The 16232-nt window shown below is 35.3% G+C and overlaps 1 protein-coding gene across 5 annotated transcripts in view; it reads right to left on the bottom strand.

Annotated features, from left to right (window-relative positions):
- STARD13 (StAR related lipid transfer domain containing 13) overlaps nt 1-16232 on the bottom strand; it is a 531510-nt gene that overhangs the window by 293137 nt on the left and 222141 nt on the right. For all 5 annotated transcript variants that reach the window (XM_073894705.1, XM_073894704.1, XM_073894702.1 and 2 more), the window contains one exon: nt 6963-6996. In XM_073894705.1, the coding sequence (XP_073750806.1) occupies nt 6963-6996 (34 nt within the window). The remainder of the gene's footprint in view (nt 1-6962; nt 6997-16232) is intronic.

Below are 16232 nucleotides of genomic sequence, written 5' to 3'. Positions count from 1 at the left end.
ATGAATACTTATTTCATTCATTTATTCATTTGACAAAACTTTAGTGATACAAGGAGCTTACAGTGGGAGTTACAGAATTTTATAGGAGTCATAGCAGAGAGCATCATAAAGTGTCTGTGACTGGTTAACTCTGCTTGGGGATTAAGGAAAAATTCAACAGAGGGTTTAGCCTCTGATCTGCCTCTTGAATGTGAAGAGGAATTTGCCAGGTAGAGAAGTCAGGGAATATCTTGTTTTCATGTCTCCCAAGTGTGAAAACAGGGTGTGCTCAGTGAATGGGGTGGGGTGGCGCTGGGGCTGGGGGTGTGGTTAAGGCTCTGGCAAATAAAGAGGAGAGGAGGAGAGGTAGTACCATGTGTCCAGTGTTGGAAGGTTCTGGGACAGAAGGTTCTGACGCTGACAGAGAGCCAAAAAAAGAGGAACCACAATTACTTGGTAGCTTTTGGTGATGGTGTGCATATTCTAATGTAATTTTAGAATCTTTGTTCCTTTCTTAGAGGAGGATGTTAACAAAAGGTATAAATAAAAATTAGCAGGACTTAATTGGATAGTATTCAATAACTAGCTTCTGTACAAAACTGTGTGGGGCAAAATATTCCTTTTTTTTTTTTTTTAAGTGAATGCTTAGCTCTTTGGGTTAGGGCAATGCTTCATAAAAGGGCCCAGCTTTTCAACAGGATAATTACAGGGCTCCCTAGAGGAAAGAGTAGCTTCACAAAAAAACTGGAGCCTACCAAAAATCATTTAGACCTTCCAGTATTTCCAAAGACTGAATTAGTTGCTAGAAATAAACATATATCAAAGTTACTCATCTATACTAATGCTGTAGTCAATATGATTGAAATTTTTCTATGGGACTATATTTATATTAAAATTACAATGAAAATAATGGTATATGATACATTCAAGATTATATATTTGAGGATAACATACTTATAAAAAGACAATTTCAAAAACAAAATTATGGCTGCCTTTTAATTCTAGTATTTTCTTTGGCATACTTTTTACAGGGATTGCTGTTTCAAGAACAATAAAAATAAACATCAACTAATCACAAATCTATTTACAAGTTGTGGGTAGATTGTAGAACCTCAAAATGAAATTATATTTTATTTTCAACATTAAATTTACATTATTTAAGGAATCAGTATGCTGCAGGTAAAAGTGGAAAGACCTGTTTTTTAGACAGCACATAAATTAAATCATGTTGTTATTGAAGAGAAATTTTTAATCTTTTCCTTTCAGTCCACAAAATAAATAGGACATCAGGCTAAAGGCTGTTTTTCAGCTAAGGTCTACTCTTGGCAATAAATGGTATTGAGCAACAAAACAAATTGATATGTCAGTGTTTCTGACTGAAGAGATTATTGATTATATCAAAGAAGAATTCTTATAACAAGGTAATATTCTTTCCCTGTTGACAACAAATTAACTACCAAGTATTGTAATTGCTTTCTGCTTTTCAGCTTTCAGGTCATGATCTCATCTTTGCAAGATCTCTCATCCTCTAGAAGAGCCAACTTCATTTCCTAGAAGACCACAAAAGGAAGAAACCAGGTACTGATTCATCTTTCATCATTTAGGGTTTGCTCAGGTCTGGTTTCCTCCAAAGGCACTTCAGAAGAAACAACAGCACCAGTAAGACCAAACATCTTGCTTTGCTTTGGTTTTGGTCTCTAGAATTCATTCCTTTCTTAACAAACAAACAAACAAACAAACAAAAAAACATTGCTACTTTTTAGGGGATATTTAGGTAAAGGTTCTCTAATCATATTTGCAAAAATAATATTTCCTTGATTTTAAGGATCCTGTTTGTGTCCCTGGCCACATTCTAAATAATAGCAGAAATATAAATGTAATAGAAAATATCTATGGGTTTTCCTTCTATGTATTCTGTTTATTTATTCTCTTCCCCACTAACTGTGAGCTCCTTGAAAGAAGACACTTTTTCTTCATTGTGTCATTATGTAATGAAATACAATGCCTGCTCAATAAATTTGTGTGTACATAAAACAGAGTAGTTGAAGGTTATGGGCAGACAAGCCATAGCAACTAGCAATACCACCTCCCCCCACCCATCCCCTCCGTCCCCCTACACTATACTCCTTGGACAGTATTTGTTTAGTGAAAAGTATATGATCTTGAAAATCAAATAGAACCAGGTTAAAATTCCAACATAGACACTCATTGAGCAATTCAACCTCCTTGATCCTTACTTTTTTATATGTGTAAAGTGAGGACAATATCTCCTATGTTGTAGGGATTTTTGAGGATTGAATGAATGAATATTCATAAGGAATGAATCATAATGCTTGCCTGGCACATAAAAGGCACTCAATAAATACTGATCCTCTATCTTCCTTTAATGTCCCAGACTTATCCTCTTCAAACTGGTACTTAGCAATGTGCCAAGAGGGTCACAAAGCCACTGGATAAACATGATGGTCAATCCTGCTGCATATACTTTTCTGGATGGTATATAATTATATTAATATAAAAGATTTATTCAGGGATTCATTTAGTCAACAAATGTTTTTATAGCATTTGTTATGAAATAGCAGTCTGCTGGGTGCAAGGTGTAAAATAATAGATAAGAGATGGAGTTTCTAGTCTAGTGGGAAAGAAGAAAGAGAGAGAGGGAGAGAGGGAGGGAGGGATGAAAGGAGGAAAGAAGTTACAATTTTTGACAAGTGATGTGAAGGAAACAAAGAGATTGCAGAGACAGAAACCTGTGGAGAAGGAGCCAACCTCTTTAGATAGAGTGGGCAGAGATGGCTTTTAAAAGCAGGTGGCATGTAATGTGGATAAGGACACAGCCATAAGAAGACTTAAGGATGAGCATTTGAAACAGAGGAAACAGCAAAGCAAAAGTCACCTGAATTCCTCAGGTAAAACAAATTTCATATTTACTAGCTTGGCACTTTCCCTGACTCCCTGCTATTCAGGGTTTTTTGGTAAATATTTGGTAAATCTTGTAGTGGGGACCTTGAATGCCAGGTGCAAGATGTAAGAATGGGGCAGCTAAAAATCACTCTCTTTTCACTCCTCTATATTTAAGTTAGCAGCTTGCAAGGGCAATAACTAAGTGTTCAGAATAAACTGGTATAACTCAAATATAGACGGAAAGATTATATAGCTAGATTTATATACCGCTTATGAGGCACTTGCAACTCAAGATAGAGATTCACACTAAAATAAAATAAAACTAAGGTTCCTCTTGGCACACTCTGCTGCTTTCCTTTTGCCTCATGTGGGCATATTGCTACAAAATGGTAATTGTTTCTCTTTACCCAGACATAGGAAATCACAATTATAAAACTTATCGAATTATTATAAATTTTGTTAGTAACACATTTACTGAAGAGCATTGGTTTCATTGCAGAAATCTTGAGAGGATTTAAGATAGGTGAATTTCTTGAAGGAGGGATAATTTTATCTTATTTATCTTTGTGTTACTAATATCTTGCATAGTGCCACAGACATAGATATTCAATGTACAGCTGATGAATTAAAAAGAAGTTACAGTTTCCAGTTTGGATTGGTGAGGGGTACCAGGAATCTCTTGAGCTCAGGCATTTGTCATTATGATTAATTCCAGTGAAACAGAACAATATGTACACTTTGTTTTTGTTTGTAATCATTGGTTTGGCCATACTTTTAGCTCCATACATACTCTGTATCTCCAACACCTATGAAATTGTGTTTGTGACAAATCCTTCATAATCTTGATAATAGGGCTAACAAAACACGATAACACAATGAAGCTGAGAAGGCAGAAAGTAATTAATTACAGTATTGCAGGAAGGATGAAGAGTTATGGTCACAAAGCTGCTTTTGAAACTGTTCTTAGAAGAGTTATCCCTGTTGCCCTAGTGAAATTACTGAGAAAAAAAAAAAAGCAAGTGATTTCTTCAGAAGTGACCTTATTTTCCTTAGGTTTTAAAATTGTTTTCTATATGGAAGAGAAATTTATTACAACCTTGAAGCAATATGCTAAGAATAGCAAATCCATGCAAGATTCAAATATTCTTGATAGTAAGGAATGCTGGAATTTGGCTTTGGTATCTCATTAACAAATTTAAAGAAATGAAAAATACATACAATGAGAAACTAAATTTAAGGACAGATTAAGTCAACCATAACTATTTGGTTAATTTTTAAAGTATGTATATATTTGTGAACATTTATATTCACTTTTCAAAGGTAAATTTTCATTCCATTATGGAATCCATACCTTAATATGTATCATTCATTTCTTTCTTTTTTTTATACCATTCATTTCTATTTTGACTTTTTATCCAACAAGGACCACAGCATGATAGGCATGAACTCAGAGAATTTGCTGCACTGTTACCATAGTAAATATTTCTTCCTTCACTAGGCTGAGATATCTTGGCCCTGGTGGACAGTTTAAACTACTTAGGAAAAGAGTGTGGCTATCCTGTGACACTCTCTCTTTAATCTATTAATAAAAGCAATAACAATGGCTGGCCTAAGACCATATCATTGTACCTCAGCTTTTCTGCTTGAGATCACTATTCCACTGGGCTCTGCATTTATCCCTCACCAGCATCTAAGACCAGAGGAAAATGAGCATCCGGCCATTTAACACACAAGAAAGAAGCATCAGAAGTCACCTTACAAGGGCAAACAGAGAATTTGGCTCACAGTCACGTCCTTCTCCGATGTCACATTACACCTTACATCTGTATATATTAAGCAACCACCAATAGGTCTTCCATCGGGCTACCCTATTACATCTTAGGTAAAACATACATACAGAGAGAAGCTCTCAGATACTCCAATCAGGAAACCATTATAGGGAGCCAAATTAGAAGCGAGAGGAGCCCATTTCACATTTTACAAATGGCAGGAAAGAATGATCATTAAAAATTTAAATTGTGAAAATTAATTTGAAAGAGGAGATTGGGAAAAAAAAGGACAACTATAACTGAAAAAAACCAAATTTATGGACTGTTTTACATTCGCATGGAAATTTGACTTAGGCTTCAAAAATTCTCCTCTGATTTACATGTGCAGAAAAATTATTCTCAGACATCCTTCACCAATATCTCCTACTCCCAGAGTACTTTACATAAATATTTATGTGAGAATTGATTTGACTCTTTTCTAGTTTCTGCTGGCCTGCTTGCCTATTCAATTTTTTTTTTTTTTGTTTCTGTCAAATGAAACACTAGCTGGAGGAATGGGTAAGCAGCTAAAAATGTAGTTTCTGGTCGACTGAACCCCCACTATATGATACCTGAATATTCGTAGATAAGCTCCACATCCAATCTGGTACTTCTCACCACATCCGAGCCACCAAAGCTGAACTTCCTCATTGGAGATTTGTTAGAAAGCTACTTGTCATTTCTAGCCAGGAGTTAACTGCAGTTTTTTTTTTTCTCCCTTAACTGTAGCTTTTATATGATGGAAATTATCCTAAGTTGGATATGCTTATGATAAAAAGAAAATAGATCGAACATATTCTAGTTATCAAATCTCCAGGGAAAACATTTTGTCTAAAACTTCAGATCCCTCATTTGGTCATTTCTGGAAGGAAGCACATTCTTTGCTGACCTGAATGTAGTATCAACTCCTTGAATTCAGGTTGGAATTTCAGCAAGAGAGATGAAACACAGAGGGTCCTACTTATGGCATAACTTACTATTGGGGCACACTCACACGATCTTGAAAAAGGGCTTTGTTTATTTCCCACTCAGGTGTTGGGTAGTTGAGGGTTCAGTACTGTTAAAGTCTCAAATATAAAAAGTGAATATATTATGTATACTTGATGCTACAAGTATTTCACAGAATGGCAGGAGCAAATTCTGTTTGCTGGTTTTAGTGGCACAGCTGGTGGGCCCAGCTCTCTCTAAAGACATTTTCGTTACAAAGTTCCAGCCAGTCACTTTACTTGGTGGTCCAGTGTAAAGGTCTCCTTGCAAATCTCCCTAAGAGATAGCACAGCAGATGACTATATCCCAAAGATCCAGTGCTGATATTGGTCCAATTTGAACTGAAACTGAGATCTTGGGTTTCTGAATAATGGTTCTCCAACAATTAAAGAAAAAAGAGCATTCAAAAATGGAAATAATGAGGGTCACCAATACAAGTGAGGGCAGCATTAGAAGATTATAATTAGTGGCATTATTTGACAAGATTATTTCAAAAACTTTAAAAAGTTTTTGAAAAAGGCTTTAAAGATATAAACTCAGAGAAAAGAAGTTTTAATTTTACATTGAACTATTCTAAAAGCATATAACCTTCAATATAAGAACAAAAGTATAGTGGAATCACAAAGTTTTTGAAGTGGTTTCCTTTTGTGTATAAGCATTTAAATGACCAAATGAAGTAAGGAAAAATGAGAAGATTCAGAGTGATGTATCCACAAGGATTGCTCAAATAAAAAAACTGTTCAAATAATACAACATCTACTACACAGTTGGTAAGAAGTGGTGGTTCGGGGGTGGTTAGTTGTTATTTTATGTGGTCATTTAAATAAGAGACTAAATAAGATGCAAAACATACTGATTTACACAGAACATTTCCAAATATGGAAGCTATACAAATAAAAATTGCTACCCTTCATTATTGTCAAGAGGACTCATTTTCTAAGCAGTTGTTTCCATATAGATGCAATGTTTTATTTAGTTCCTATTAAATTTATAGTACATGTTTCAAGATAAGGACTCGTTATGGAAAGGTATTTCCTTCTGAGTAAAATCAACTGTAAAAAATGGAGATTAAACCCATAATATGGGCTGCATGACACCTGGTGAAAAACTAAGTGAACTGATCCAGTCTTCAAGATGTAGGACATATTCTAATTTAACATCATACTGTGACTGTCGATTATTCAGCAAAACTCATGGCATGCTTAAATTTATAGTGACCGGGCAAGGCTCTTCAAACAACTTTGATAAGCAAATAGAGTAAAACATCCTTTCAAGGAGACTTACCTGCTCTCTCTTTGCTTCGTTTGTCAGAGAGCACCTGTAAAAAAAAAAAAATCACAACTATCTTAATATCTCAAAATTACACTGCTTTCATCCAAAACGACATCATCAAGTTTGAAAAAAAAAATCAGATTGTAAAATTAGGAATGAGTGACCTCCAGAAATGAAAATAAAATGCCACAAGGGTATCAGGATTGAATGATTTTAGACTGAATAAATTGTTTAGAATAATAAACAAAATTAAAATATTTATTCACAAGGGAAATGTATTAAGTTCGTTTTTCTCTGGATTACATAAAAATTCACACTATCCTATGTCCATTTAGTAACCAGAAGACTGAAGTCTAGTTTTTGCCTTCTACTCCACTGTCCTCGTGTAACCAATAACCTCCTTAGTGCTAAAATCACTCCCTACCCCACTTTCTCTCTCTGTAACACTCCCCCAGCCAAGGCAGCTGAGAACGCCTCCTTTCTGAATTTATCTTTCTGGGCTTTTGTTTTCCCACACTGTCCCTGCTGTTTTTTCTATTTATCTACCTGTTCCTTCTCATTTTCTTGGTGGGCTCCTTTTTTGCTTGTGCCCTTCTTATATATTGATTTCATTCACTTTTGTTTTATTTTCTTTTGTCAGGCATTGTTCAGGGCCTTCTCTTCTCACTCTGCACTTTTCCCAGGGTGATCTCATCTACTTTTCATCCATATTCTGATAACCTCCAGATTTATACCCTCAGACCAAGTCTCTTTCCTTGAGCTCCAGGTCAATAGAGGAAACTTTTACTGGACATCTACTTGGGGACATTTCACAGATACCTCAAACTCCATGTGTCCAAAGCTCAACATTATCCACCCCCTCACATACACACCCAGCTTCACACTGATCCCTTTTCTGTGTTCCCATCTTAGTGAATGGCTTCACCGTTGCTATGGACTGACTGTGTGCCCCGCCTCCCACCAAATTCACATGTTGAAGCATAATCCCCAATGTGAAAGTATTTGGAGGTAGGGCCTTTGGGAAGTATTTAGGTTTGGATGAGGTCATGGGAGTGGATCCCCCAAGATGGGAGTGGTGCCCTTAAGGGGATGAAGAGCTCAGAGCTCTCTCTCTCTGTCAGTGTGAAGACACAGCAAGAGATAGTCATTTGCAAGCCAGAAAACAGGCTCTCACCAGTCCCCAAATCTGCCAGTGCCTCAATTTTAAACCTCCAGCCTTCAGATCTTGAGAAATAACATTTGTGGTTTAAGACACATAGTCTATGGTATTTTTGTTATAGCATCCTGAACTGACTGAAACAACCATCTACTAGGTTGCTCAAATCAGAAATGCAAAGATCATCCTTGACTCTTTCCTGTCCTTCTAGTTAAATTGTTGATGCCTACTCCCAAATCTTGCCTAAATCCATCTACTTCTTTTCATTCCTACTTCCACCTCTGAGCAACATTCAGGTCTTGCTTAGATAACTACAATAGCTTCCTAACTTCTAGCCGGATTCTAGTCTTATTCCCCTCCAAACTATTCACACCCAGTGTGATCTTTCCAAAATACAATTTCATCATGTCACTCTTTGTGAAACCATTCCCCATTATACTAAGAATAAATACAGTTTAAATCATATGCTTAAGATCATATGCTTAGCAATCAGAAAGACAGCTAGCTGCATGACCTTCAGAAAGTTACCAAATTTCTCTGAACCTCACTTCCTTGTCAGTCAATGGGGTTGCTTTAAGGAGTAAGTAAAATAATTCATGCGATGTGCTGAGCAGCAAGTGTGGTATAGAAGAGACATATGATGAACATTTGTTGATTTTTCTGAAGGAAATTCTGAAAAACAGAGACTGAAATTTTACTAACTTTTTCAAAGCATCAAGTAAATGATACTCAACAGGAGTCAGGGATGAAGGAGGCAAAATACTGATGCAGTTAAAGCTTTGTCCTTGATACCTCGATTCCTACCCACCCCATTTTTTATTCTCTCTCTTTTTCTCACCCAATTCTATGCTCCTGCTCATACTTACCCGGGGTAAAACAAGTCCACAAAAGAGTTGGTGACTGTCAATAAGAAGAGTCACTTTTCCCAAGGATCTTTGCTTTTTAAAGGGTAACATCTGACAACAAACACCAAGTACTGAACCTCTAATGGTAAAACTTCAGATGCTGTGAGACTGAGGAGGAAAAGCTCTCTCCACACATCACAGGGAAAATCAAGTAGGTGACTACTTGCTGCTCTAGAAAGAACCCAACCTGACTGCAGATGGTAGTATAGTTTTATTTATTTATATATTTATTTATTTATCTATTTATTTCGTAGTAGTACAGCATATTTAGATGGTTCTGACTTGGTCTGGAAGCAAATTTATTTAATGATTATTTGACTTAGAATAGCAAGTAGAATAAAATTAGAAAGTAAAATAACGTATATTAAGTTATCTTCTAAATAGCACAATAATGTTTCAATCATCACACAAAGAAATAACCCCATAGAATTCAAGCTCAACTGTTTAAAAATTCTCACCTATGAGCAATTACTACAGAGAAATTTCAGCCTGAGGGCTTAAAAAGAAAACAAAACCTATTAAGTAGGCCTTCTCACCCACTCCTTGAGATTGAGTGCTAACATAGCTACTCATATGTTAAAATAAGAAATAATCCTTCACAGAAGAACTGAAAGATTACCTGATTCCAAAATAAATCAATGCAACTCAGGTGAAATAGGGATTCCCAGATAAAACAGACTATTTGACAAGAGTATGGTTGAGTATTATTTAGTTCTAAATATAGAATGTTACATTAAAGGATATATAGAATTTGAATTTGATAAATACATAAACTGACATGGAAATATGAAAAATATTAATGTTGAGTGTCATGATGAGAAAAAAATGTAGAAATTAAATGCCTGAAATTAACACAACAAAAATTAGTGCTCTTGAAAACTGAATATATTTGGAAAATATTACTGAAGTTTAAAGATTTTAGAGATATTTTAAAATGAACCCCTAACACAATAACCATTTAAATAGTACATGAAAAGTAAGAAGCAGAGGTAGGGACATTCATTTCCCAGGAAAACTGATGTGGCAAAGAATAAATAAATAAGTAAATTTATTTATTATTAATTATATTTATTTATATGTATTTTCTATAATACATCAGTTCTAAACATTCATAAATGTGATGGTGAACATATATTTCCTTAGAGATATACAGCAATATTTTAGCATAATAATTTTCATTAAAAATCACTAGATGCCAGGGGCTTGAAGGAGGAGGAAATGGGAAACTATTGTTCAATGGGTACAAGAGTTTCAGTTTTGCAAAATGAAAACAGTTCTGGTGAGGTGAGGTTTGCATGGCTATGTGAATGTACTTATGCCACTAAAGTGTACACTTAAAATGGTTGACAATAAATTTTATGTTACGCATATTTTTCGACAATTAAAAAAAACACATAAAAAACTCTAAATGCATATATTCTGTTGTAACTCAAACCTCTCTGTTTGGAAACCCAAATGATAGGGTAGAAGCATTTTAGACCCTAGCAATATATCACATTGATAGAATATCTCTAAGAACTACAATGTGACTTATGGGCAGATAATAAAGGAAATAATATTAACTTGGAGATAATTATTTATACTCCCCTAAAGTTACCATTAGTTTATAGTTAGCTTCAGAAACATAAGAAAGAAGGGTGCACTTTGGAGCAGAATGTGGGATGTCATTCACTGATGCCAGGTTAGTTAGATTAAATGTTTCTAGACCACCAATGGGTTTTTTTCTCTGAATGTTTTATTCAACAAATAGTTGTTGAGTGCTTTGTCAATATACAGAAACACACATCTCTAGCATTACGCTGGGTGCTTGACACTTAATCTCTGTTGTATAGATGGCTGGGGGAAGGTAAATCATCAAAGCTGCAGATTAGGAACTCTAGAACTATTAGAATTATCTCATGGATAAATCATAGTAAATTCCTTTGAATTAAGCTTAAGAGTCTTTTGCTTCATTTAGTGAGATCTCCCAGAAGGTATTAAGTTTCTAATACCTCTAAAGCCATAGTAATTATAAATCCATGTTCACACAAAGAATAACAACATTTTAGGAATTATTTTATGATACGGCTAGGTTTAAAATGAAACTGATTTTTGGAACAAATTTACCCAGACACGTATCCCTTGCCCACATAGACAAATATGCAGATTAAATGAACAGAACAATACCAGAAAACCGTAAAAATATCCATATAATTTTTATTGGGAGGCTATAGTCCTTGGGGCACATGATAATCAATCAAGTCAATAAATACATTAACTACTACTGTCCAAGTGAAATCTGAAAGTTATTTCAACACCTGCTGCTCCTGAAACACAAAGGGCACATTTGTTCCTAATGCCCTCATTGTAAACCTTCAAAACCCAAAACAGCAGATAAAATACCAAAGTAAATAAACTCTTAGGTAAACATGTAAGCCATTTTACTATTTGCTCTTTACTTTGTCCAGAACACACCTGTTGGTTTCAAACTCAGTAAGTTATATTCAGAGGTGACACTGATTTAAACATCACAGAAAAATGTCTAAGTAGCAATGATTAATCACCAGATCACCACTAGAAAGTTGGTTCCCTTGGACAAATATAAGGGATATGAGTATTACACACTGACTTTGGCCTAAATAATTTAAGGCTGACTGACACTGGTGTAAGTGAATTTATCTCTCAAAAAAACTTTTTCTAATCCTCCTGTTAACTACCTAATAGGTCATGTACAAACTATATGTAAAAATGAAAGAGAAAAGAAAATATGCAAAGCATTAAAATCTGCAATTCCACAGTCATTTTTAAGGAGTCTTGCTTAGAGGGAGGTTCAACCAAAGTATCAGTTCATGAAGAAAAAAAAAATGAAAATATAATGTTCCTTTATCACCATGCTAAACTCTCAATATTGACTTTAAATTTGAATTCAAAATATTCCAAGCATGGCCTTGTAGAGAAGTCTCCAAAACTTTTTATTTTGAAAAATTCTATATACTGTTTCCTATCTAATTCTCAAAGCTATTTCTTCTCTGACTCAGGTTGAGAAAAGACTGAAGTGACTCTTAGTTGGTGGGGTATGTGGAGAAACAGAAGTTAATAGATTTCCTCACAATTACCTATGAATGAAAGCCAAAGAAAGGGCCACTAAAAAGGATAGAGAGAATACACAATTTTAGGTCTACTCTTTATTTTTATTTGATTTTCCTTGATTTCCTCTAGACCCAAGATACATAAAGCATGCTTATTTCAGTGCATACAAAAATCTCAATAAGTCTTAAACATAACAGCCAAGTGAAAATCTACTTTTGCAGATTTAAAAACATTTCAGTTCAACCCATGATGTATAAATCTTTCTAATTCTAAATTTAAATTTTGGTGTATATATATATTAGTATTCACGTATTTGAATAGATCAGGTAAGTAATACATAATTTTAGATGTTTAATCTAAATGTAAAAAAAAAAAGTCTTTACTAGCCCAGTGAGTCTAAAATGATGTTATTTAATAAACCATGACATTTTAATAAGCATTCTTGACATCTGGTGTTAATAAAAAGGATTTTATATTTTACAGTTAACATTTAAAGAAAAAACATGACTGCAGTTTTGCTATTTATCGCAGACCACAGATGGCATAGGCCACATTTGGGTGGCTTCATTTCCTTCTTGATTAGTTTATATAAAGAGGCCACTTGTTTTCTCTCTTTCTGTGTATGTTTTATATAAGATTTGGACCAAGTCCCAGAAATGAATAAATGAAGGAAGAAAGGAATGCATCAAATAAAAATTAAGTTTCTTAATAACAAAACTGATTATAGAATTTTCCTGGATTCAGTTTAGTTAATAAAGTTCACTTTAAACAATGATCCAAGGAATTTTGCATCTGGATAAATATTTGAAGTAAGTTTTCCAGAACTGAAAAAAAAAACCAAGGACCTAAAATGTTCCATCTTGTGTATAACCAGTCTCGCTAGGCAAAGTTGACCAATCCTTCGATTCATGGCAGGTTTTGCTAGGAGCCTGTATGAAAGCAACAGCTGAGCATGAGGCTACTGGGACAACTAGACTGGCATGGAGACCTCCAGATGCTCTTCTTGTCTCTGGACAATGAACCAAAAATATGGCTCTTCTTGTCCTGCTTGCTCAGACTTCCTTTGTCCCTCCCTTTAGATCCTGTACTGAGTATCCCGTTCCAACTTGGACATTGGACTTAGACTGTCCCCACATTGACCCCAACATACCAGCTCTTTACCCTTTCCTCTAGAAGATGTCACTACTTATCTGGGAACATCAATGCAATACAGTAAAGTATGTATCCTATGAGTTTTCATTGAATTTTGTTAGAAGAATTGAAAACTAATGACTATATTTACACAAGCATTTACCAAGTAGTAATAACATATTATGTTGTGAGTAATAATATTATGTTATGAGACACTCAAAGTAAAACAACAAAACTCTGAATGCAAAGCCAATGAATTAATCTGTCAGAAATGGAGAAATGGGAGTATCAATTAATTAACTCAAAAACAAACATTTTTTTCTCCTTATTTAGTTTGGAATTATTTAATAATCATAAAAAGTGTTTGGTTTCATGATTTAAACACAGATTTCCTAGCCAAGTAATATCATAGGCCCAGTGAGAAATACTTTGAGTGCGTTGGCCTGGCTATCTAGCTTTAAAAGAGGGCTGATTCACCTTAAGACGATTTGTGGGTGGGTAAAACACTCCAGAGTTTGATCTTCTAGACGAAGATATAAGACATACACATGTAAGCCAATTAGAAAGCTATTCTGTGAAGAATTAGTTACAATACAGAATTAACTAGCTTAGATAAGTGCAGTTAACATTTAAGAACACCTTAACATTAGTAGCGAAAAGACTTCCACTACTTTTGGGTAATGTTGTTGGAAATCCAGCTGGATTAGGATGAAACTATATTCTCGACTTGAATGAGATCCCAGTCTACAGCAGAAGACAGCCCCATAATGACAAGGCTGCTATCCTATGGAATAAGCACACCAATATAGATGTATGCAAGGCATAATGGTTGCACAGAGAAAGGTGCAGTGGACCTCCTGAAGAGAATCAAAGGAGGTTCATATAGAGAGTAATACTTAAGATGGCTCTTAAAGAATTATCTCACTGGGAAAAACAAGAGGGAGAGAGGAATTCCAGAGAGAAGGAAGAACATATACAATGGAAGGTGGCAGAGGAGAGCATGAGTGTTCAAGGAAATGCAAGTTCTCTGATGTTGCTGTACATCATTATAGGGAAGAGTATAAAGTGACTAGAAAGATAGGAATGGGCTAGATAATAAGAGTTTTTTATACTACAGTAAGGAGTTGGGAATGACTTCTATGGGTGATATTTACTCCAAAAGAGTTGACCGTATAATGGTAAATCTGGAAGCAGCATGAAAAGATGAGCTGGGGAAAGAAGAGATGGGCACAAATCAGGGGATTGTTATAGTAGCCAAGACCAAGTGAAATAAAAGGACCTAAACTAGACTATGTATGAAGACATGGTAGTCATAAATCATAGTTAGGAGGGGATCAAGAGCAGGGAGAGAGAGGGAGGGAAAGAGGCATCTTGGATGGTTTTCAGGTTTTGCCTTGGGCGACCTAGTCCATTGAGGTGTCACATTGATGAAGATGAGCAAATTGTGAGTACTGGAAAATTAAGACCTGCCTTTCTCTATTTCTTTTAAGGCATTATGGTATATTACATAGAGCTGGGTTTAGGGGCGCCTGGGTGGCTCATTTGGTTGGGCATCTGACTCTTGATTTCGGTTCAGGTCATGATCTTAGCATCGTGGAATCAAGCCCCGCATCTGTCTCTGTGCTGAGCATGGTGCTTGCTTGAGATTCTCTCTCTCCCCCTCCCTTTGCTCCTCCCCACTTTGCCCTTTCCCCCCATGCTCTCTCTCTCTCTCTGAAAGAAAGAAAGAAAGAAAGAAAGAAAGAAAGAAAGAAAGAAAGAAAGAAAGAAAGAAAGAAAGAAAGAAAGAAAGAAAGAAAAGAAAGAAAGAAAGAAATTTCCCATGGGTTTATGAGTTGGACACGTTGGATTTGAGACTTGAATCCAACTCTTGCTAGTTACATAGACTTAGGCAAATTTTCCCACTTGTCTGAGACATAGTTTCCTTACACATAAAATGGAAATAGTAATACAGATTTCATAGGAATGTAAAGATTAAATTAAAAAAACTGTGTACCATCTTTCATCCATAGTATCTAGGACAAGATTGGGCACATTATGTGCTTAATCTATGCATTCTAAATAAACGAGTAACATGGAACACTTATGTGTGTCTACACAAAAATATCTCTCTCTCCAACTATCGTATTCAGTTTCATCTCTAACTTTAAGAATAGTGCCCACCATTAAAGAAGTTATGGAAAAGAAGTCATTCTATCACATCTCAATTCTGTCCTTTAGTAATCATAACCCCAACTTACTTTTAGGTGTGCATAAGTAAGAAATAAAAATCAAGAGTTTGGTTTAGCTATTACCCCATGGCCAGCCTCCTTGGGCAACCCCGGGGTTTGACTGCTTCATAGGCCTATTTGCCTTGGCTTTCAAGATTATTTTTATAGACCAGTACTGCCAGCTTTTAAGATTATTCAGAATTATAGTGGCATAATTTATTTAATGCTTCATTTTCTTTATAAGAGTGGTTTTCTGGTTTAAAAAAACAAAACATCTCATAAGCCTGATGACTTAGGCCCTGACATGTTCAGCTTAATATAGGCCAATGGAGAAGAATTGGGTCACCACGTTCTGGACACACAGCCCTGGAAAATGTCAGAAGTTGGATGGTCTGCTCTTCTATCTGGCCCCAGCTCAAGTAACTTCCTGAATAAATCCTAAGTGTTTTAAAAAATAAAAATGACTCTTAAGAACATGTGTTCTTCCGGGTCTGGAAGAAACACTGATGATTTTGCCTTTTCTGGAGCACCCTTTTCATTCTGAATTTGAAACCCACAGAAAATGTAATAGTTTAATAAAATGCCAATAAGAGATGAAATATAGGCAAAATAATACAGTATCACTACTTTTGTTTGTGTTAATGGAGGTCTGGGACTTTAAAACTATTATCTACCAAAATATAAATTAACATCATCTTTAGGCAAAAACACTTGTATAAATGCTTTGCTACATGCTACCATTAAAGAAAGGAAAGGAAAGGAAAGAAAGGAAAGGAAAGGAAAGGAAAGGAAAGGAAAGGAAAGGAAAGGA

The sequence above is a fragment of the Callorhinus ursinus genome, unplaced genomic scaffold, assembly GCF_003265705.2.
Source record: "Callorhinus ursinus isolate GAN/ISIS: 27379988/994484 unplaced genomic scaffold, GSC_fseal_2.0 scaffold7, whole genome shotgun sequence".
Taxonomy (NCBI): Eukaryota; Metazoa; Chordata; class Mammalia; order Carnivora; family Otariidae; genus Callorhinus; species Callorhinus ursinus.
The sequence above is the reverse complement of the archived record's forward strand: the minus strand, read 5'-3'. Positions and strand labels throughout refer to the sequence as shown.